The sequence below is a fragment of the Scyliorhinus canicula genome, chromosome 12, assembly GCF_902713615.1.
Source record: "Scyliorhinus canicula chromosome 12, sScyCan1.1, whole genome shotgun sequence".
Classification (NCBI taxonomy): domain Eukaryota; kingdom Metazoa; phylum Chordata; class Chondrichthyes; order Carcharhiniformes; family Scyliorhinidae; genus Scyliorhinus; species Scyliorhinus canicula.
In genome coordinates, this window is record NC_052157.1 from 143598979 (window position 1) to 143624014 (window position 25036).

Below are 25036 nucleotides of genomic sequence, written 5' to 3' on the forward strand. Positions count from 1 at the left end.
ATCGTATTCTCTTGAAATCATTGAGAAGGCCACAGTTAGTGGTTTGTGAGTAAACGTTCAGTGATTTCAACAAATAATGGGATAAAGGGAAAAAATCTCAACCCGACCACAAAGTATCTGAAAAATAAATGCAAAGCAAGTATTCTTCATTCAAGGCGGTGCTGGATTGAACTAGATAGTCCAAGGTTGTACGGTTTCTTTTTAAAAGCTGGCTTTGGCAATTGTGTTTTTATTTCAGAGAAATCCAAAGGTTTCAATATATTACACCCATATTTATTTTTAACAAGTGAAATTGTTTCGGTGGGAGGTGGCTTCATCAGCTTATTCCAATGCACTACCATAGTTTGCCAATGGCATAGTACAACTTTGTATCAATGGGCACTGGACATATTTAGGAAATTAGGCCTAATTGTTAAGTAGCAGATTGCACATGCATGCATAAATGGTGTGCATGGCCAAATGACAACTGTTTGGAAATTTGTCAAATTAATAAAGCTTTGAGAGACTTGTTGAACAATTCAAAACTTTTGATTGCGTGGGTGTCCAGATATATCTATTTCTAAAAAAAAAAAAAAAAATTTTTTGCTTTTGTTTTCTCTTTAAGCCTTCTTCACATTTCCAAGAGAATGGGTAAGTTTGGTATCTGCCCCCAAGTCTCCGGCCAAGGGTGCTCCGTGACCAAGTCACTTGGGAGATGAATTTAGAACCATTCACCCGGATAAGACAGAAATTGCTGGAAGCATACAGCAGCTCAGACAGGACCTCGGACAGGGGAACAAAACTGACATTTCAGGCTGGTGGCCATTCATTGAACCTGGCTCCGATGAAAGGACATTGACCTGAAACTTCAACTCGGTTTCTCTCTCCACAGATGCTGCCAGAGCTGCTGAGTACTCGCGCCATTTTCCATTTTTTATTTCAGATTTCCAGCATTTTGCTTTTGCATTACTCTGGGTACTTCACTCCGAAGAGACAAGAAACTGGACATGTAATGATACCCAAAGGAGCAGACCCATGTCCTATGACAGTGTAACACAGCACACCGATATACAAATGCACTGCAGGATCATTGTGTATGAAAGTATACATTTATATATGCTCTTGAAAATACATAAATACATCAGGTATATGATTCAAAGAACAGTTTTTAAAAATCTGACTTTACAACAGCTCATAAATGAGGCAGTAACTTTATTATCTGGAGGTAGAGGAAGAAAAGAGATGGAAACAGACTACATTCGAATGCATCCTTTCACAAAATGATAATGTGCTGTACTTCAAAATTATATATTTCAAGAGCATAGTTAAATTTTAAAAAGTCAGAGGTTTAACATTTGATCATAAACCAATCACTGAACTGTGGCCCGAGGGAATACTTGTTTAAAGCATTCCAGTGTAACCTAAATCCATCACGCTAGCAATCCAGCCAATATATGCAGGTTGAGTACGCAAGATCCACCCCCTCCCTCCCCAGTGTTTTGCAACTGTGCAAACATCTTATGGGATGTTTCATCAGTGAAAAGCATACAGTAGCAATAAGATAGTACAGATGCCAATAACACCTCCCAAAATTATCGTGTCCCTGCGCTTCCTCAAATTTATCCTCTGAACCAGGTTGTTAATGGCAGGAAATCGATCTGGAATTGCTGTTAAAGAATCTAAAGTAGCTTTGTTTTCAATTTATTAAAATGTTAAAACATTGAATAATAATACATTTTACAACGTTCTTAGCCCCCTTTCCCGCATCAGCTTCTCCCCTTTTCCAATGGCATGGATTACTTGATGGGGTACAGTTCCATTGATGCCAGGCACTCCCTGACGTGGTCATGTCTTATGAGGACTGGATGTTAAAGTGCTGACAGCTATTCGACTGCATGAGAATCACAATCAAGTCCAATCATATTCTCGCTGATATCCTTTACTGAACCTTCCAACAGGGATCAGAAGCAAGAATCCTGGCTTCTTTTCATCCTAATAGAGATCATGGAGTCGGACGAGAATGAGTGGGTTCTTCCAGGGGGTAGATGAGTGAGCGAAGTGTGGGCAGGGGCCAGCGAATCACATACAGGTTTTGGGGTTGCGAAAAATTGGGAAGGTTCTGGGCGGGAGTGTTCACGGTCTTAGCCAGGATAGTGGAGGCCCTGGACCTGGACCCTTTGGTGGCGATATTTGGGGTTTCAGAGAAGCCGGAGCTCATGGAGAGGAGGAAGGCCAATGTTGTGGCCTTCGCCTCTCTGATCGCACGGAGGGGGTGGTCGGCATCACCACCGGGGGTAACAGCTTGGTTGGGTGATCTGTGCGACTTCCTGCGGTTGGAGAAGATAAAGTATGAGTTAAGGGGCTCTACAGGGGGTGGGGGGGGGGGGGGTGGTGGTTTGAGAAAAGGTGGGGGATGTTTGTGACCGTGTTTGAGGAGCTGCTCGTCGTGTGTGTGTGTGTGTGGGGGGGGGGGGGTGGTGAAAAAGGTAAAAAATCTGTCTCGGCTGTGTAGTTCATTGCTGGGAAGTATGTTTCCTGGGATGTTTATTTGTTGTAACCTGTTTTGATACATGTTTGTAATCAAATACATTTAAAAAAAAAGAGATCATGGAGGCCAACTGATGTTTCCCTATTGGCACCCCACCCGAGATTAGCTAATTTATCAGACCAGAAATTGAACTGCAAACTTTATTGGTTTGTAAGGCTCAACTATTCATTTCAGAGAATAATTTGGGTGGTCACCAATGAATTGATCACATATTCACTTTAAAAGTAACAAGCCATTGAAATGTATTTGAAGTTGGAGCTAATTTCACTGCTCCCCATATGCCTAACACAGTTGAACGCATGAAAGTTGAAGACGGATTTGGAGGCTAGTTGGAACTTTCAGAAGGTGGACATTTTCCCATGGCATCAACTGCAGTTTTTCTCTACTCAAATGGCAAGCTATGTAGCGTACCTTTACACTCAATGGCAATTATTCGCTTGATTGCTCTGCTCCAGACCAAAGAAAACTCTTCATACCCGTCTGGGCTTGTAAGTAACATAAGTCTGTGCCATTTAGAGGGTCAACACATCGCTGTGGGTCTGGATAGGTCAGACCAGGGAAGGACTGCAGATTCCCTTTCCCACAAAAAGGCAATAAGGAACTAAGTGGATTTTTAGAATCCACTAGTTTCACAGTCACCATTATGGATAGTAACTTTTAATTACACATTTATTTAATTAACTGAATTTAACTTTGCCAACTGCCTTGGTGGAATTTGAACTGGAGTCTTCCGATTATTAGTCCAAGCCTCTGGATTACTATGTAATCATAACCACTATTTGGTCATACTTACTGAATGAAATGTGCTGCGGATTGACTACAAATAATACTCAACTACATGAACATTCACATGCAGTTGCCTCATGATTAGAATAATTGTGGTTAACATCCACACCTAAAATTGGAGCACTGTGCAATGCACAGTAAAATTGTTACTGGACATAATCCTCACTTACAGCTTTCATTCAAAGTTTAACATCTCTGCACCCAAAAGATACTTCTGAAAATAGATGCTTTGTGAAAAATATGTAACTTGTCCCGAAAGTTTAATATTGTGCGCTGAATTTAAATGATTCACTACATTCAACAAATTAGTTACTGTGCCAAATTAACTGTTCTTTAAAAAAAAAACAATGCGGTAACCTCTTGCAGAAGGGAGTTTTACAAAGGTGAGAATGCTTGTTTTCCATTCTAGCATTAGAAATGTCAAGACAGACAGCGAGTCAACTAGCTTACATTTTGCTTCCAATTTTTGTCTTACCCTAGATACAACATGGAAGATTTCTTTAAAATTACTTTCAAAAGGATATTGGCCAAGGAGTTCACTTTGCTTTGTATTGTCTTCAGCACTCCTCGTTGTGATGTCACATTTTCTTTTGTTGCCATGGCGATGCTAAAGAAAGAAAACACATCATGTCATGCTGCCAACAATAGCTTGCTTAGTCTGCTGTAATTTCGGAGCTGAACAGAGAGAAAATCAAAATACACACCGCAGCCTGTTTCTTTGATAAATGTGACACACACTAGCGCACGGGGTATTCCCACAGCTGCTCACTTTTCCAATTTCTTCCAATTAATCTTCATCCTTCTTTCTCTTTACTTACCTCTCGGCCCCTGCCTGCGCCAATATAACAAATGTGCAGACGAGGCACTTCATTTTCTACACTCACAATCTAAATTTAACCATGTTTGAAATCCAGTAGTCCGACTAGGGCAAGGTTGGAAAACAATGTACACCAATTAGTCTGAACTGATTCACTTTCTAAGCAATCCGAGCTAGATAGGAAAGCAATGTGACAACTACTAACAGTCACTGGTCTCTGTCTAAAGCTTTGTGACTACGCTGTCTTCTTGCAGCACCTGTTTCTTTATGGCCAGTTATATCTAGTGTGCCCACCTCTGACTACCTTCTCTGTGTTGAGAGTCTCAACTAAACACTGTACTTATTTGCAACTTTGATGATGAGATTGAAAGCCACAATTCCAAATGATGCATAGATAGGCAGCACTGCAGGCAGTAGAGATGGAAGTATAAATTACCAAGATATTGATAGATTAAGTGAATGGACAAAACTGGGGCAAATGGATTTTAATGTAAGCAGATGTGAGGTCACCCACCTTTGACCAAAAAAAGGATACTTCGTAAATGCTAGAAAAATAGAAACATTGGAAGCCCAAAGAGACTTGGTGGTCCAGATATATAGGTCATTAAAACAACATGAACAAGTACAGAAAGTAACCAAAAGGCTAATGGAATATGACCCATCAATGGGGCTAGAATACAATTAGGCAGAAGACAATGGGAGGAGTAGACCAGGAGAAGGAGTCAACTTTCAGCTGCACAAACGTCTTGAAGAGATCACACCCAAAGTACTGCGAGTAGTTCTACGTAACACATCTTAAGGAGGATGTATTGGTCTTGGATGGAGTGCCTATACATTTACCAGAATGATACCTGGTCTCCCCAAGTGTTAAATTATGAGGAGGGATGATGCAGCATCAGTACATGCTTTGGCGGCCTGAATATCGGCTTCCTTAGTTGCTGGACTACAAATCCGGTTCCCATTCCCCAGCCAAATTAGTTTAAACCCTCCCCAAGAGTACTAGAAAACCTCCCTCCCAGGATATTGGTGCCCCTCTGGTTCAGATGCAACCCGTCCTGCTTGTACAGGTCCCACCTTCCCCAGAATGCGCTCCAATTATCCAAATACCTATAGTATTAGAAAACAATGAAGTTTTGAAGGCACTTAGGTGGCAAGGGTGTAGAACTATTGTAGATACTTTCAGTATTTGTAAATATATGTTCACTTGCATAGTTTGGAAGCATCATGGATTCAATCGTTCGGCTAGTTGCTTCAATGGTCTCAGGCATTAAAGAGTGTGGAATTTGGGCCCCCAGTGTCTGATAACAAACTTCTTTTGATCCACTTCTCACATTATCAACATAGTGATTACAAAATAGCCCCACATGGCAGTGGCCATAATTTAGGAGTGTGCAGCCTGGGCATGCATCAGGCAATCCATTACTTGCAGCTCACTGTGTTCTGAGATCTGAACATGCGTTCAATGAGGTCATTGCATCTCCTGCTGCTGTTGCCCTAGTGAGATATAGATGCAAGGAGTACTCAAGGGGAGTTAAACATGCAATGAGAGTGGCAAGGAACACTGTAGATGCAGTTTCAGGATTGAAACTCTGAAACTCTACACTTCTTATTAACAGTGGAAAACCAGAGGCTTCCCTACATATTTGGAGAAAGCTGTGGTGGGGACATTCAATCATCAATGGCCTTCCTTGTGGTAATTTTGAGCTAACATGCAGTGAAGGTTGAAAGCAAGAAAGTAATAGGCAATTGAGCCGTAACTGCAAGTGAGAGTGCAGGATTAAAGAGATGTGCGCGTAGTTTTCTGAAGTCTTTGTCAGGCCTCACATGGAGATTTGTTTGACATGCTCATCTCCTTATCAAGGGTTGCAGTAGACTTTGCATAAAGGGTTTGTGTGGCCATCCATGTGAAGCATCAGAAGCTCTAACAGGCCTCTGCAAGGTTCCTGCAGGAAAGGTGTTTACCTTGTCTGGATGTCCAGAAAGATGGATCATAGTGTTGCACTAATGCTAGGGCCGTCTAAGACTGAGACTTACGAGTCCCTGTGATAGGAGGGTTTGGTGTGATTTCTGCTCAGCAACCCATAGTGATGGTGAGGCACTCAGAGAGGACTCGAAAATAATCTCAAAACTTTGCAGCACGATGAAGATGCCAAGAGATATGGGTTTACTTTGGGCAATGGAGGAGGCGGAACTGGGGCCGTCCAGCCAGCAGAGGATAGAAAATCAAATAGTAGCAAATCTGAGCTCACTCTGCCTGGAACTGTTCACTGTCAGATTGTCATGGGCTTGTCTGCTGCACTGTACCCCTGCAGTGGCCTCTGCACGTAGCTCCGTGACATCCTTGCCCTCGCCACCCCCATCCTGTTCACCATCCTCGTTGTCGGAGGAGACATCTCGATCCTCTATGTCACCCTCAGCCAAGACATCCCCCTTTGTAGCGAGAGTTTGTGCAGAGTGCAACAATGATGATTCGGGACATTCTGTGATTTCTGCCTGAGAGGTACAAACATCTGAACCTCAGCCTGCCAAACCTCTAGCTGCTGAAGAGCCCAGAAGACTGTGCCCATAGAATTAGGCCACAGATCAGCCATGGTCTTACTGGATGGCAAGAAAGGCTCGAGGGGCTAAATTGTCTACTCTTGTTCATACGATGACCTCAGAGGGTTTAAAAGATTCAACTTTTGAGGGTGGCAGGGATGGGCTTTTGTGGGCTGCACCTTCTGCTTCCACGAAGTTACAACCGTTAGTCACCCCATTGTGGACAGATGCCAAACAGAGATCAGGTAATCTCTTCCACTCCACATAGGCAGAGCAAGAACTGAAAGGACAATCACAGATGTAACTGATGACTGATTATACAGCTCATAGTAGACACCTAGGAAGAGTTTATCTATTTATCATTATCGCTTGGATGGTGTGACTTCCTGGCCCAGATTTCAGGGCAAAATGTGTCCATTAACTGTTCATTTTAAAAAAATCTAAACTTACGATTTGCTGCTTTAATAAAAATAAAAGCACAAAGAGCACTCTGTATTAATTTCACAAATCATTTATTACTCCAGCACACAATGCTGCAGACTAATTTCTTATATTGCAAAACAGCATCCATCAAAATTAATAATGTGCTTTAAGTGCAAGGGTCATGAAATTGTCTCCCAACAATTGTATTTCATGTTGATACAGTGCACAAATTACACATTGATCACTTTTATTTATAAAGTATGCTCTGCAATATTTATTTGTATGAAAATTATAAAATATTGAAATTGATTCTGGTGTAGTTGATTACATGATAATCATAGGACGTGGCCAATCAATCTTTACACGTCTAAATCAGGACTAGCTGAATACCCATTTTTGGCGCTATCTTTTTGGCAATCAGTAGAGCATCTGCTTGTTTCACACGCCTAAAAATTAGAATAAGCTTTTAGATTTGAGAGGTAATCAAAAGTAAAACTAAATGAAAATATACAAGAGATAATAGAGAAAGGGAACACATGGAGATCAAATGCAAGATTTTATATTTACTGTTTAAGATGACTTTAATACTACAGAAAGATAGGGATGTGGATTACCGTGACAATGTCATTTTCAACGTCAAGTGAGCTGAAAACTTAAGTGACCGAGCTCAGTAATCCTTTTGAACTTGTCAACACGTATACAGAAGTTAGACATAGACGCAGGATATTTGGCCTAAACAGTCCGTGTTGGTATTTACCTTCCACACAAGCAAATATTTAGTCATATTTAACCATCAAGTTTCCATGTGCCTTTAATTCCATCATTTTCCCAGCTATCCAATCTTGAACGTTGACATAAATTACTCCACAATCACTGAACACAAAGTGAATGCACAGCCTCATGTCCTTGTTCTAAATCTCTTCCTTTTAATTTTACATCTATGCTCCCTCCTTCCTGGCCCCTCAGCTATTGGAAAAAAATTGCGACCATCTACCCATTAGTTAATGTTTAAAAAATATATCTCAGAAACAATCAATAGTTTTAAGTGATAATCTTTAAATGGGAATACTTGCTGCTGGTTTTAGTCAATATTTAATAGACCAAATCCATTTGAATTCAGACTTAAATTAATTTAGAAAAGGAAGTAATTTTTAAAAAAAAATGGATTTTGAGGACCCATGACTTTGGTAATTAACTCTGAATGCCCATCTGCACTTAACTGTCCAACTACTTGTTCGATGCTGACTGTGGCACGTACAAAGTTACTCATTCACATGTTCTGGTCGTGCCCTAAACTAGGGGGGCATTGGCAGGGATTCGCAGATGTTATGTCCCTGGTGTTGAAAACTGGGGTGGTAATGAGTAAGGAGGTGGCAATCTTTGGGGTTTCGGAGGACCCGGGAGTCCAGGAAGAGAGGGAGGCCAATGTGCTGGCCTTTGCTTCCCTGGTAGCCCGGCGACGAATACTGTTAGCATGGAGGGACTCAAAGCCCCCGAGGGATGAGGTATGGCTATCAGACATGGCGAGCTTCCTCGGCCTAGAGAAAGTCAAGTTCGGCTCGAGAGGTTCGCTACTGGGTTCGTCTGAAGGTGGCAGCCATTTATTGACTTCTTCGCAGAGGAGTAAGCGTCAGCAGGGGGAAGGGCGAGGGGGGAGGGCGAGGGGGGAGGGCGAGGGTCTTGGATAGAGTAGAGTAGGGGGATATTGTGGCAGGTTCGTGCGTGAACAGAGCCGTGGTTTGCATTATGTTTAATGTGGAATTTGTGTCTTGATTTCTTTTTCGTTTGTTCTGTACAATGTCATTTTTTCTATATGCTGAAAATACCTCAATAAAATAGTTTGTAAAAAATTTTTAAAAAAAATTAAATCCATCTTCCAGAACTAACAAATTCATCATAAGCATTCCAGGAACACGAAACATGGGTTTCATTTTGTTAGCTTGAAATTTAGGGAGCACTTTTTGTCCATAAAATTCTTAGAAATTTTCTGAGAATTTTCTCAGAAAGGTTCTACAACAGTGTGTAATGCAGCATTAATGCCCCTTACATTATTTCTCCAATTAAACTTTAACTATATATAGGTGCATTAACCAACTGCTCTATTTCAAGATTACGCACTCTGGATTGCTTCCTTTTCAAGTGTTTTATGCTATAAATGGTGCCCAGAATCTCCCCGTAATTTCCCCAAGTGTTTGCATGCTGTCCCTTGCCCCGAGCTCCCTTATACAAATTTCTATTAATTGTCAGGTTAGTTAATTTATCATAAAATACAACTCCGTCCATAGCACTCGACAGTCATTACTGTACTAAAAATAACCCAATTAAGTTAAATGGGAAGGGAGGCTTTAGAATTTCTCCCCCATATTTGCTGCTAAAAATCTCAGACGGCCAGCACATTGCACTTAAGGTTCTGAAGCCCTGTCTCAGCATGCTGGTCCTGTGCAGACTGGCCGAGCACACCGCAGAGCAGTTTCTGAAGTAAAGGGGGAAAAAAACTTGCAGGTAGGAAGAGTTAATCAGATTGGGAAGAGGAGGAGGCGGCACGGCGGCGCAGTGGTTAGTGCTGCTGCCTCGTGACGCTGAGGATCCAGGTTCGATCCCGGTCTCAGTCAGTGTGGGATTTGCACATTCTCCCCGTGTTTGCATGGGTCTTACACCCAAAGCGCAAAAGGTGTGCAGGGTAGGTGGATTGGCCACGCTAAATTGCCCCTTAATTGGAAAAATTTAAAGAAAAAGATTGGGAAGAGGTGTGGAGTATAAACACTGTCACAGACCAGCTCTGCCGAGTGACCAGTTTCTGTGCTGTACAGTCTATGCAGTAACGTCCAAAAAAAAATCTGGACCTGCAGGAAAAGATGGGCACAGATTGAAAGGCAATCGCATGTTCTAAGATGATAGAAAGGTTGAAATGGGGCAGAGGTTTGCACGGCCAAGCGGTTAAGAGTGAAGGTTAAATACAAAGGCTGAAAGGAAAAGTGACTGTTGGCAAGATGAATTGTTCATTTTTCTCCTGGTTCAGTGTACTAAGTGTTTGTTTCAAATGATTGACTACCTTTTAAAATAAGATTTTAAAATGATTTATATCCATGTTTTAAAAGTAAGAACACATTGTGTTGAGCAATAAATCATCCAGTCATAAAGTAATTATTGGAGGGTTGACAAATGGCCACCTAACGGTTTTGAATCTTGTTCAAAGGTTTACTGACGCCATTCATTTCTTCGCTCGCGGGTATTCTTTGATATTGCAGAGCTCTGACAGCGCGTATTCGTCACTTTATACATACATATTCATTCAGGCAACAATCTCTTCAGATATCAGTTGGTCATATCAGTCCAAAGATGTGCAGGTTAGGTGGATTGGCCATGATAAATTGCCCTTAGTGTCCAAAATTGCCCTTAATGTTGGGTGGGGTTACTGGGTTATGGGGATAGGGTGGAGGTGTTGACCTCGGGTAGGGTGCTCTTTCCAAGAGCCGGTGCAGACTCGATGGGCCGAGTGGCCTCCTTCTGCACTGTAAATTCTATGATCTATCAGTAACAAAACAAAACCTTGACCGCCAACTGCAGCTGTCAAGCATCTGTCCTGATATTCAACCCTTATCAAGAGAAAACTACTCAAAGGATAACATCCGAAAAATAAAAAGTTCTTGCTAAATTATTTTTTGAAACCCAAACTCAAAAATGATCATTGTCTGTTCATTGGGACTCTAGCTGTAACTGCAAAAATTGCAACAAATCAATTTGCTTTAAAAGGTGGCGAAGAGAAACTACTTATGGAGAATTATAAAATGATCATTGCATAGAAATGATTGGTTTAAACTCAGCTGGCTAGACAGCTGGTCCGTGATGCAGAGCGAGGCTAGCAGGGTGGGTTCAATTTCTATACCAGCTGAAGTTATTCACAGAGGTGTGATGATCTCCAACCCCCCCCCCCCCCCACACACACACACAAGGGGAAAGCAGCCGATGGTCATCTGGGACTATGGCGACTTTATCTTCACTGCATAGAAGGAGGCCATTCAGCCCAATGGGGCTGTGCTGGCTCTCTGCAAGAACATTTTAGCTGGATCCACTGCCCAGCCTTTTCGCTACAGCCCAGCAAATTCTCTTTATACGTGCGTACCCACTTCCCATTTGAAAGCCATGATTAAACGTGCCTCTACCACCCTCTCAGGCAGTTTGTTCCAGGTTCTAACACTGGATTTTTCTTTATGTCGTAGTTGATGCTTTGTCAACAACTTTACATCTGCCCCCTCTGGCTCTCAACCCTTCTGCCAACTACTACGTCAATCTACTCTCTCTAGACCCCTCATGATTTTGACCACTTCTGTCCAATCTCTTCTCTAAGAACAACTCCAGCTTCTCCATGGAACCATTTTCATAAATCCTTTCAGCACCCTCTGTAAGCCTTCACAACTGCTACATAAGAAATAACAGGAGTAGTTCATATGGCTCATTGAGCCTGCTCCGCCACACACAATATAATTATGCTTGATCATCTGCCTCAATTCTACTTTCCCGCCCGCTCCCCTTGATCCAGAGGCCAAATACCTGTCCATCTCAGTCTTGAATATATTTAACAATGGAGCATCCACAACCCTCTGGGGTTGGGAGTTCCAAAGATTCAGTCCTTCAACTGAAGAAGCTTCTCTTCATCTCATTTCTAAATGATAGGCCTTTAAGGGCCTGTGTTCTAGATTCCCTAGCCAGAGCAAACAACCTCTTGGCGTCTACCCTCCAGAACACCCTCCAGAATCTATATGTTTCTTATAAACAATAACTGCTACTGCGGTTTCTGCGCTTTATTGTTTATATTGCTTACTGTAACAAAACAAACAGTTGCAGGGAACATGCCCACAAATTTGGAAGGCAATAGGGCATTCAAAGACTTTGAAAATGTGGGTTAGCAGTTTGCAAGGTCAGAGGGTCAAGAACGAAGTCCAAAGATCAGATGATATTCTGAATTGATGACTGGAATCTCAAACTATAAAATCTTTTGACTGCAAGAGGCGGACAACGACTCAGATTCACACCTCAACCTACTGCAGCACAAAGTGCACCACTCCCTCAGTACTGTATTAAAAGGTCAGCCTAAATTATGTACTCGAATTCTGAAGCAGGCTTTAATCTACAAACTCCTGCCCCGAAGGTCATTTGCGACCAACTGAACCAAATAGACTTGAGATGTGTTAGAAACTTTTGCTGTGGTAGCCAAACCAGATTTCACTGCTTATATTACCATTGCCTCCTTGCCGTTACCGTTAATCAACACTACAAAGCAACATATGCAATTGAAAAATGTCACTTTTTGGCATGGAACTTACAGGATCTAATTCAGAGCCGTCAGAAGTAAAGCTCTACAATAGAAACATTTGTTGAAATGCCATTTTGTCATCTAAGTATTATGTTGAGAAGACTGTGATTCACAAGAATAGCTGAGAGTGGAGTTAGTATTTGAAAGTTCAGTCAACATTGAAAATGCATAACTATTGATCTAGACAACATTTAAGTTTTACGGCATTAGGCAATTGGTGATTTTGAAGAGTTGAGAGGTTTCTAAATATATGACTGAATACCAGAGGGATTGATGCAGCTCATGGATCACTTGTCTATATATTTTCTAATAAACAATGGCAAGTCCAATAGAGCATTTTTATATGAGAAACTGGCATTTACACAGGACCATTTATGTACAAGGATGGGTCAAAGTTAGGGTACATTTGACTCTTTGGTGTCCCTAAATCAACTCATTTAAATTTACCCTGCAGAAAACTCGACAGAGGATCAGCTTTGGGTCGTCTTGCAAGATCATCAATTTGAAGACAGGCATGTAAGCCAATCTCTTCCTGCAGCAAGTCTACGGCATAATGGAGCCAATCCTTATAATGTCTTGGGGTTAATTGAAACATTTTTATCCAGACGATCTATAATCTGGATAAAAATAAGGTCATCCGTGGCAAAATTGTGATAATTGCCTTGCGGAGATTGTTCAGCAATTTTTGCTTCAAAGCAAGATAGCTGAGCGTGAAAGTTACATTAGACACAAATAACTACAAATTCTTTAAGTCCTTTGCTAAAATGTAATGAAAATCCCTTCTTCTTTCTCTGCTTACATGGTTAATGTTCATGCTATCTGTGAGAAGCTACAAGATATGGAACGATGACTTATTATAATTGAAACTCTGATCAATTCTGAAAAAGTTTTGGAATGGGATCTAATCATGGCACATCAGGCACACTGGATGACAATCAAATTTACAGTTTCCCTGATTCTAGTCAAAAGTATCAGCACCCACGGTGCCATTTTCAAGTAAGTAACTCAAATTCATAAAATCCAAAACATTCAAATGGAGGTCATTTAAACTTACGAATCATCAGATATAAAACCCATTACAAGAGTGTAAGCAGTGCAGATGGTCAAGTCTCTGTCACGAAATGGAAACTAAGTGATAAGAGAGAATGTTCAGGGAATATAAAGATCCTAATGGTGTAGTATGATTCCCAAGGTTTGAATTCAATAAATTTCAAGAATTCGCAAGATAATGGACCCAGTTTCCTGATTAATCAGATGTCAAGTTCTTCCGTTTAAGGTTAAACGGTTTATTCACAGAAAGCTTTCAGGGCAAAAAGAATTCCCCAGAAGGGCCATAATCCTTTAGTTACTAGCTGTGAACATTCAATGGTCAGGCCACTATCAGAGCTGTAATATATAAATACAGCACTGTCAAAGGTGGGTTAACAGGTTTCTGATTTTTGGCAACATCATGCCCATTGTGATTAATAACTGCACCATCTCTCTCACTCCCCCAATTTACAATGCTATTAGATCAGTAGCAATTTGCTAATTGTTTTCTACCTATCATTCTTTTAGATTTGTGATGCAGATACCTGCAATGAGAACATCAGAAAGAACCTGATACAACTACTGCACTTGCTTGAGTTTAAGCAAGGCAAATTTACTGAATTGGGAAAGCTCCAATACGTTTCCTATGGTGCACTGTTTTGCCTTGATACGCAGGAAGCAAAGCTCTGCCATAAGCCATGGAAGGTATGTTAGCAGCCAGAGCAATTACCACAGTATAACTGATAAGACAAAAACTGCCATACTATTCAACTGTACATGGCTGGGAGGAAGGATTAATCTGTGAGTAGGTGGAGACAGCAGGGAGATCATAATGGATAATATGAAACAAATGAAGTATACAGTATTTAGAAACAAGGCCTTTGGGCCCATGTAGTCTATTCTGACATCTATGCTCCACACGAGCCTCCTCACATCCTACTTCATCTAACCCAAGGATGCAAAGAGAGGTGGACCAACTTAGAGACCGGGCAATGAAAGATCAAATTGTAGTGAAGGGGAAAAGCTCTCATATGGATTAGATGGAGAAACAAATCTCTATAAACTCAGTAAAGGGAGAACTGTGAAGCATAGTCCAGAAGGGTCTGCCTGAGAATGAGACTCCAGATCAGTTTTAGTACCACTAGATTAAGTAAGGCTTACAAGAATTGTTTTCTATTTCAACTACGGTGCGAGCTGGTGCAATATGTTATTATAGGGCATGGGTACCTGGACTCAAATTTAAGTAGATGAAAAATACTACTTCAACAGGCAAAAAAGATAATTTATGTCAGCAAGCGGTTAGGCCAGCCTGTGTGCCTAACTTAGTTATATAGCAGTGCTGGCCAAATGCCCTGGAAGTGGTCCTGACAAGCTCTCAAGATGGAGAAACTGTATGATTGAACATTTTATTACACCCAAGGTTGAATCTACTTCTAATTGCATTTACTTAACAGGAATGACTGCTGTTAGAATCCCGGTCGAGAAGCCAACAATTTGCAATTTGTAAAATAGTGAGAAAAGGGTACTTCATCACAGGAGTAGTAACACTGACCAACATGTATCTTTTTTATGTTAAAACAAACTTTAATTTAAACACAGAATCAGTCACATTATCAACCAAGTAACAGCTTTAGTTAACAGTTAAAACAGTTCTTAAATAAAATGAAACATTTTAACCTATGCCCTACACCTGCAAAAATACATACATTCCAATTAAGCAAACCAACATTGTTCAATATCTACTTATAAACAAAGTTATCATGTTTACTTGCTTTTCTCTGTGCAAAGACCTAGGAGAGAACCTTTCAGGAGCCAGCTGAATACATGCCTTGTCAGACAAAAATCCTCTTGCAAACTACAGACAGACCTAGCATCACCGCTTAATTGTATGATAAAGCATTCTTCAGTCTCCCATTAAGATGTCCCAGGATCTGTTTATCCAGACTAAGTACTACCCCAAACAAATTATCTACACCCCAAGGATCCTCCAAAATCAAAACAATGTTTCATTAACCATCTATCTGTAAACAAGTAAATGGTTACGATCCCTTAAATTAAAGCTTAGCAGACATAATGCCTGTCTGCAATCTTAAACCAGAGTTTTTCACATAACTGCAACAAATATAAAATAACACATAATAATTTCTTACATTCATCGCACTACATAAAAGGAAGATTGCATATGGAGGTTTATTCTGAAATGTCTACAATATTTGGCTTTCAGTGAGATAGCCAAGAGACTCGGCAGACAAATTGCACTGCAAATTCAAATTACTGTCTTTTCCACTGTGACGAGACTTGAGCAGTTTGAGAACAAAATAGAATTTCAAATAACATGCTTTTCCTAGTGAACTGAGATGTGTTCTAATGTCAAAGTTCCTGTCAACAAAATCTAGAACAAGCTGATAGTTTAAAGACAGATAGTATCTATGGCTGAAAAGAAAAACCTTCGATGGGCAAGATCCTGCAGTCTCGTTGGTGACTGGATCCGTTGCGAGCTAGAACGGAAAATTTACGTTCCAGCGAAAGCTCCTTTAATTTTCAGTGGCACCAGAAAATCCTAGCCGTGAATAAGGACAAAAGATTTCCGCCAACATATGTAATAGTCAGTTCCTTAGGAAACTGCATCAACATGTGGTTACTGCAGAAGCTACAAGGCAACTTGAGCGGAATTTTCTCAGGTCAAGAAATTCACATCAAAATGTATGTGCATTTTTATAAACTAGAGCTAACAAATATTCCTAATGTGAAAGAACTCAGCAGTTTATTTCAATGGATTTTATGGAGGCAAATAATTCTGACTTTAAAAATTTAGATACTATTCATTATTACAGACAATTCACAAAGTTGAAACTAGAAATGGATTTCAAACTAAAAAGGATTATATTTAGCATATCTCAGGAATGTCTTGTTAACTGCTGCCAATTTTAAAATATTTGCATTTTACTTGTTCAATTTATAGTTGTACTTGATACCAATCTGCAGAGATATATATTATTATGAATTGTGAATTATGCAACCACAAAAAATATAACTGAAAGACAAACAGTATTGGAGTAACCAAGGTAGGTGTGTTCCAAGGTCCTTGAAAGCTAACTGAGATTTATTGCTCAGGTGGATCTTGTCTGCTTCTAACAGAAGGAAAAAGCTTCTGAAAGCATCTGACATCCTAACTAAAATCACGCATTGCCCAAACATTAAACAGATCAGAAGATAGAAGAAGGAATTAGGTAATTTGGCCCATCGAGTCTGCTCCACCATTGATCTCATCCTGGTCTTAACGGCACTGTCCTGCCCATTCTCCATAACCCTTCAACCCATTGTCAGTGCCCAAAATTACTGAAAATATTCAAAATCTCAGACAAAGACCTCCTTCTGATACTACTACTAGAGTTTTTCATAAAATAGGTTTAAATAATTCAAACTTGAGGCCACAGAGATAAACTTATTGGCAACATTGTTTTATATTTGAAAATAATGAATCTCTCATTTCACTGCCCCTGGTGTGGAATTATCAGATTATCACATTAAGTGAGAAAAAAAGCAGTTACCTAAACAAATGAAAATATAACTAACTTGTGCTCACTGAGGCGAGGAATATTACTGCTGGTTAATAGGACTTTTCACTTTCAAACATCCAGCAATATCAGCACCTACAAAACCCTACTCTGACTGAATCAGCAGACAGGTTGTTAAGAAGGCGTACGGTGTGTTAGCTTTTATTGGTAGAGGAATTGCGTTTCGGAGCCATGAGGTCATGTTGCAGTTGTACAAAACTCTGGTGCGGCCACATTTGGAGTATCGCGTGCAGTTCTGGTCGCCGCATTATAGGAAGGATGTGGGAGCATTGGAAAGGGTGCAGAGGAGATTTACAAGAATGTTGCCTGGTATGGAGGGAAGATCTTATGAGGGAAGGTTGAGGGACTTGAGGCTGTTTTCATTAGAGAGAAGAAGGTTAAGAGGTGACTTAATTGAGGCATTCAAGATGATCAGAGGATTAGATAGGGTGGACATTGAGAGCCTTTTTCCTCGGATGGTGATGCCCAGCACGAGGGGACATAGCTTTAAATTGAGGGGAGATAGATATAGGACAGATGTCAGAGGTAGGTTCTTTACTCAGAGAGTAGTAAGGGCATGGAATTCCCTGCCTGCAACAGTAATGGACTCGCCAACACTAAACGCATTCAAATGGTCATTGGATAGGCATATGGATGATAAGGGAATAGTGTAGAGGGACTTTAGAGGGGTTTCACAGGACGGCGCAACATCGAGGGCCGAAGGGCCTGTACTGCGCTGTAGTGATCTATGTTCACTCCGCCGGGAAAACTGCGGGCGTGGGTACGCTGCCGGCGAAACAGAGAATCCTGCCAGCGGAGAATCCAGCCCCTTGCACTTGCTGAAAAATGGGAATAACAAATTTGCTCATGTTGCATTACCTGATCGTGTCTTCTATCAGCCGATCTGAGCTGCAAAAGAAAGGGAGAAAATCAGTACAACGAGAAAATAGCTCGTTAGATAAAGTTCTATTTCTCTTTTGTCTCAAATGTCAAATTGCATTATAAAAGAATGAGAAATAGGTTCACCCATGGCATTGCCAGCATATTTAGCTCACAACTTAGGCTTCGCTCCAGCAGAATGCAAAAGAGAATGCGGCAAGAAATTAATTGCACAGAAGCACCCAGACTATTTTTGTATACCTCTTATTATGTCATATTTCTTTGTTGAAGGTGACCAAAGTACCTTGTAACACTTGCTGACAACGCCTCGCTCAACACACTCATTGAGCAACAATCTATTCTTTATTAATCGAGTCATATGCATCCCTCCTTTTCTTAAGTAAAATTGATGCTCAAACCCTTCAGAAATATACAAGCCACACTTCCACAATAGTTGCGGGGTGTACTGTTAATCTGTTATTTAAAGTTCAATGCTTCCATCTGCATTGGAATACTTGTTAAGTTGAGACAAATTTTGCTTCAAAGTTTCTTCAGCCCACAAAGAGATTGTGCAAACCTGCAGACCATTGTTTGAGGAATAAATGATAACTGCACCATAAAATGCATGTAAAATTAAACAGCTTAGCTAATAGAAATTCTCAATCATACTATAACTTGACGTTGCTGCTATTCATGTACCAGGTTAATGCACGTGTAAAATAAATTATGCATCTTTTCATCAACCCTAAAACACAAGAAAGGTGAGGTGCAAAATGGATGGAGGATGTAATTATTTACAGACTGCAAGTGTTGGGTTAGCAATACACCAGGACTAAAGATAGTACAGCAACAATGAAAAAAACTTATAAACTGAAAATGAAAACAGCAAATGAAGGAAGTTTGCAGAAGATTTGCCAGTATATGAAAAAGACAACACAGATATCATCAAGGGCATAATACTGCAGAAAAGTTAGGCAAACACCTACATGATAGGATTGTGGGGAAAACCAGTTTGAGTGGGTGGGGGAAAAGAGAGGAATAATGCAGCTAAGTTAAAGCTACAGAGACTGTAATAACCACGAGGAAATGGGTGAAACAAATAACCCACAAACTCCTTGACTGAGTAGGTGGCTTTTATATGGTACAAAAGACCTCAGTATAGCAAAGTCAAAGGATATATAACCAGCTAAGAGAACGAAAGAGTAAAGGAAAAGACACAAGACCAGAAATTAGAGAAACACCTGGCCAGTCGTCACATCTGAAGGAATATGTCAAACCGCCTCAGGACACAGTGATGAAAGACTCTCTACTCCAGCACAACTGTTGAAAAGTAACTCGGACAATGCAGTAAACATCTGAAGTTACTAAAGTTCAGACCAGAGAATTTTGGATTGCCAGGGAAATAGATGAGACACTATTCCAGAAGCCTCCTGTATAGATCAAACCAAAGATAGGATAGCTTAAGAGAGGGAATAGGAAGAGCATTAAGTAGTTAGCTGAGGACCAGACAGAGATAGAGTGGAGATGTTTAGCAAGGTCCTGTGTTTGCACCAACATCAAGTAGCTTAATGTGCGAACAATGAATACAATATACTAACTGGAGTGGAGGATGCAGTCTCACCCAGAAACATTTAATGTGCCTGAAACGGTGTATGCAGGGGTGACTGGATAGGCGGTTCCTACCAGAACATTTGCTGCTTTCATTTTGAATTTACCCAGCAAGTGCTAGGGCAGGATTTTCAAACTCAGTTGTGACCTGTGGCTGGGTCGCGGTGTGATCGGTCCTGCCGCATGCGCGGTGGTCCCAATCGCGGGAGAAGCGGCGGACAGCCACTACTGCTTTTACATGGAGAATTGCGGCTGTTGCTGTATTTTTAATGGAGATACAGATTAGGCCGCTTATGGAGACATCCCACCAAAAGCGGCGGCCAACAGCAGATCATGTGCCCCGTACATAGAACTGACCCAAAACGTCGTCCGGGAGGTGCTTTTGGCACCAAAGCAGGGAGCAGAATTGTTTTGATTTGGCAGCTGCTGGTAAGCAAAGCAAGTGAACTGTGAAGATCAATGTTTTCTTCAAGTAAGAGGCGGCCAGAGCCTCAAATAGGCATTTTACCTATTGTAGAGGATCTCGCAACAAAATCTGCTGGAGAGAGCTGCTCAACAGATTCCAGGGCACGACAGAGCTGTGGTGGTGTTAAGAGCTCCTGGGCCTCTAGTTAACAGTCCTGAAAAAAGAAACGGAACCTGGAACAAAGATGTATAAAGGTGATATCTTGAGGTGTGATTTTGTCAATTATGACAATACAAATAAGGAGGTAAAGCCCATGTGTGTTATATGCAGGGAAGTACTGGCAAATGAGAAAAATTTCATATTTGGAAAGAGAAGTGGAAGGTGAAAAATTCCTTCTGGGATTGAGAGACCAGGGCCAGTTATTAACTTAGGGCTGACTCCAAATTAAAAGACTATGCTGCTGCAGCTTACCCGGCAAACCAGATTAAAAACATGCAAAAAGCTCATGAGGCTGTCAGCATTTTGGTGTAGCATCTCCCCAGAGTATCCAGTGCTGAGTAAAACGCACATTTTGTTGCTATTTCCCTTCACGATGACCTACATGTGCAGGGTTGGATTTTCTATGTTTTCATAAAGGTGAAGATGGCACAAAGAAACTCGTTGGAGTCAGCACCTGATATGCACATTGCCCTCTCCTCCTTTGAACTGGATTTAAGTGACATTTTGAGGACAAAGCAGGCTCGCCTTTCGCATTAAAAAGTGAACATAGTGTGCGTCGCAAAGGTGGGCCAGCGTGGGTCGCGAAGGTCGGGTGTTTCCCAAAAATGAGTCCTGAGAGAAAAAGTTTGAAAACCATTCCTCTGAGATCTATGGAAATACTTCTCATGCCTACATTTGAGGTCATGATTGTTTACCTAAATAAACAATGTTTTTCTATATTTGCCTAGAGTTGAAGTCTAAAATGGTCTGTGACATGGTTTTTCTCTCTTGCTCTTAAGGTGCTAGATACTCAAAGAAGGGATGGAAGACAATTTTAATTTGTCCTCTAAATCTCTGGATAAGGAAGGAGGAAACATACATACAAGTCAGCCAGGGTGTTGATAGCCAATTGCCCTCTGGCAATTTCTGCAAAACATGTGCATGTCAGGTCAAAGATAAGGCTTTGCTATGGTTCTCTGCATAAGTGAATATCTTGTCAACACTCAACGTCCAGGCTCACATGATGAATGGTGACTCGGATGAAGATGCAGAGTTCTACCAACATTTGTCTAATCACATCCCAGCATTAAGCATGGTCTTCAGAAAAGTGGGGGGAGGGAAATTATGGAATCAGGAGGAAAATGGTAGCTAAAGTGGGCCAGGTGTCAAGAACTAAAATAAAAGTTAGATTTGTTTTCACTAACTTATGTCAAGACTAATACCAATAGTCATTATTTATCAACATCAACAAAAAATTTATTTCGAATAGAAATTACATTCAAATTCCTAATAGTCACATCTTCCTAATTTCTCAAAGGTTGACAGCAGCAGTTAGCATCACTTCAATAACTGAGGTGAGTTTGTAACCCATTCACAGCACACATTAGAATAATAAAATTAACCGTCTGGCTAATTCCTTGGCATTATACAGAAAATAACATTGCAAAAGATGACTTTTAATAGCTATTATTTTATCTTCATTTATTGGAATGGGAAAATAAATAGGTTTAGCAGAATATAGCCACTTGCACAGTCCAAATTGAACTGCAAACTATTAGAAGTACTGCACTCCAGCTTTGGTTGTAATGAATAATTCTTGAGAATCTCATCCAAACTTTTTAATCCATTTAAATCAGAGAATCTCTACAGTACAGGAGGCAGCCGTTTGGCCCAACGGATCTGCACTGACCCTCTGAAAGAGCAACCTACCTAGGTCCATTCCCCCGCCATGTCCCCGGAACCCCACCTAACCTGCATATCTTTGGACACAAAGGGGCAATTTATAATGGGCAATCTACCTAACCTGCACATCTTTGGACTGTGCGAGAAAACCAAAGCACCCGGAGGAAACGCACGCAGATAAGGGGAGACCGTGCAAACTCCACACACAGTCACCCAAGGCCGAATTGATCCCACATCTCTGGTGCTGTGAGGCAGCAGTGCTAACCACTTAGATTCTCAACCTGCTCATTGATCTCGGATGTCTGGATCAGTCAGATATATTTTGCACATTTAAATTCACTTACTCCCATCTCGTCTAAAGATACAGGGTCAAGCTAGGATATGGTGCCATTGATATCAACTAACCTCCGGGCCCTCACTCATTTGGTTATTCTTTGTGTAAAAACCCACATAGCAGGTCTCAACATGCTATTTCGCTGGAGTTATTACAGCTGAGCTCCAGCCCATCCTTTCCGCGACATCAAGCAGACAGGTTTCATGGTAGTCATTAGATAGTGATCAGGTAAGGGAACTCTAGTTGATTCTGTCCCTATCATCACATACATTCTTGCAAGACTTCTTTGTGTACTTTTTCCATTCTCACATTGTAGAGAATTTAATTGAAAGATATTTTCACTATGTACAACTGATATCCATGCATTATGCAACCGTAGTTTCTAGTCAAAATATTTGATTTTTTAATTAAATGGCCAATGCTCTTCTTTGATGACAATTTTCAAGTATTTTACATCAAATGGCAGTCAAATTGAGGCTAAGTATCTACAGGTGAGGGACATATATTAGGGCTCGATGGCGCAGTAGCTAGCACTGCTGCCTCATGTCAGAGGAACGCGGTCCGATCCCGGCTCACTGATCGTGTGGAGTTGCGCATTCTCTCCGTATCTGCGTGGGTCTCACCCCCACACCCCAAAGATGTGCAGGGTAGGAGGATTGGTCATGCTAAATTGCCCCTTAATTGGAAAAAAGAATTGGGTACCGTAAATTTACAGGGCGGCATGGTGGTACAGTGGTTAGCACTGCTGCCTCACAGATCCAGGGACCCGGGATCGATTCTGACCTTGGGCGACTGAGTGGAGTTTGCACTTTCTCCCAGTGTCTGCGTGGGTTTCCTCCGAGTGCTCTGGTTTCTTCCCACAGTCCAAAGATGAGCAGGTTGGGTGAATTGGCCATGCTAATATTTCCCTAAAAGTTTGGTGGGGTTATGGGAACAGGATTGGGGGATTGGACCTCGGATTACGGGCCGGTGCAGACTCAATTAGCCGAATGGCCACCTTCCGTACTGTTGAGATTCTATGATTCCATGATTTTTAAAAAAAAAAAGTATTTTTATTAAGTTTTTGCAGAATTTTTCATAATAAAACAGTAGTAACCATAATAACAAAATAAACTAGAGTGAACATTAACATAGTGCAAAAAGAGAATATGCAATAACAATTAAATAGACATTACCCCACGCGACCCAGTCTTCCCACACCATCCCAATGAAGCACTCACATGCAACCCCCCCAGATTGCTGCTGCTGCTGACATTATAATTTTCCCTCAGAAAATCGACGAACGGCTGCCACCTCAGAGAGAACCCTAGCGTAGACTCTCTCAAGGCAAACTATATTTTCTCGAGGCTGAGAAACCCAGCCATGTCGGTAACCCAAGTCTCTACACTCGGGGGCTCCGAATCTCTCCACATTAATAAAATCCGTCTCCGGGCTACTAGGGAGGCAAAGGCCAAGACATCGGCCTCTTTGCCATCTGAACTCCCGGGTCTTCTGACACTCCAAAGATCGCTATCTCTGGACTCGGCACCACCCGTGTGTTAAGCACCGTGGACATTGCCCTCGCAAACCCTTGCCAAACACTCTAAACTCCAGGCATGCCCAAAACATGTGGACATGGTTTGCAGGGCTGCCCAGGACCTCTGCCCACAGACCTGCATCCAACTCCTCAGCTAGCCCCTCCTCCCACTTGCCCTTGAGCTCCTCCACAAGGATTTCCTCTGCCTCCTGTAGTTCCTGGTAGATATCCGACACCCTCCCCTCCCCCACCCAGGTGCCGGAGATCACCCTGTCCTGTATCCTCAGTGGTGGCAGCGTCGGAAAGCCCACTACCTGTTTTTTCAGGAAGGCTCGTACTTGGAGATATTTAAAGGCGTTTCCCTGACGGCAGATTAAATTTGTCCTCTAGCGCCTTCAAACTGGGAAAGCTTCCGTCTATGAACAGATCTCCCATTCTTCTGATGCCTGCCCTCTGCCAGCTCTGAAACCCACCATCCATCCTACCCGGGAGAAACCTGTGGTTGTTGCATAACGAGGTCCAGACCGACGATCCCTCCACCTTCTTGTACCTCCTCCACTGTCCCCAGATCCGTAGTGTCGCCACCACCACCGGACTTGTGGAGTAACAGGTCGGCGAGAACAGCAAAGGAGCTGTTATCAAAGCTCCCAGACCAGTATCTTTACATTACGCCGCCTCCAGCTGCTCCCACGCCCCCAAATCGCCCACTTCCTAGTCATAGCTATATTGGCCACCCAGTGGTAGTTGCGAACGTCCGGCAGCGCCAACTCTTCCCCCCCCCCCCCCCCCCCCCCCCCCCACTGCACTCCAACAGCGATCTCCTTACTCGCGGGGTATTATTCGCCCACACAAAGCCCGTAATGATCCTACACACCCGTATAAAAAAGGCCTTAGGGATGAAGATGGGGAGGCACTGAAAGACAAACAAAAATCTGGGGAGGACAGTCGTTTTCACGGTCTGCACCCTCCCTGCCAGTGACAGCGGGAGCATGTCCCACCTTTTAAAGTCTCCTTCCATTTGCTCCACCAACCGGGTCAGGTTGAGCCTGTGCAGGGCATCCTACTTCCTGGCCACCTACATACCCAGGTAATGAAAACTTTTCTCTACCATCCTGAGCGGCAGCTCTTTCAGTCTCTCCTCCTGCCCCCTGGCCTGGATCACAAACAACTCGCTCTTTCCCATGTTCAGTTTGTACCCTGAAAAACTACCAAAATCGCTCAGGATCCGCAGAACCTCCCCCATCCCCTCCACAGGGTCCGAAATGTACAGGAGTAAATCATCCACGTATAGCGAGACCCGATGTTCCACCCTCCCCGAACCAGTCCCCGCCAGTTCCTCGAGGCTCTCAGCGCCATAGCTAGTGGTTCTATAGCTAGGGCAAATAGTAACCGGGAGAGGGGATACCCCTGCCTCGTTCCCC

At 41.9% G+C, this 25036-nt stretch overlaps 1 protein-coding gene across 2 annotated transcripts in view; it reads right to left on the bottom strand.

The window, feature by feature from the left end:
- Positions 1–609: 609 nt before the first annotated feature.
- The window catches only part of gosr1 (golgi SNAP receptor complex member 1), a 133736-nt gene continuing 109309 nt past the window's right edge, over positions 610–25036 (bottom strand). The window contains exons 7-9 of one of the 2 annotated variants that reach the window (XM_038814343.1): positions 17871–17900; positions 3838–3920; positions 610–1637 (exon numbers count right to left, since the gene is read on the bottom strand). In XM_038814343.1, the coding sequence (XP_038670271.1) occupies positions 1513–1637; positions 3838–3920; positions 17871–17900 (238 nt within the window). In that variant the 3' untranslated portion in view covers positions 610–1512. The remainder of the gene's footprint in view (positions 1638–3837; positions 3921–17870; positions 17901–25036) is intronic. The other variant, XM_038814344.1, reaches the window with a different exon arrangement.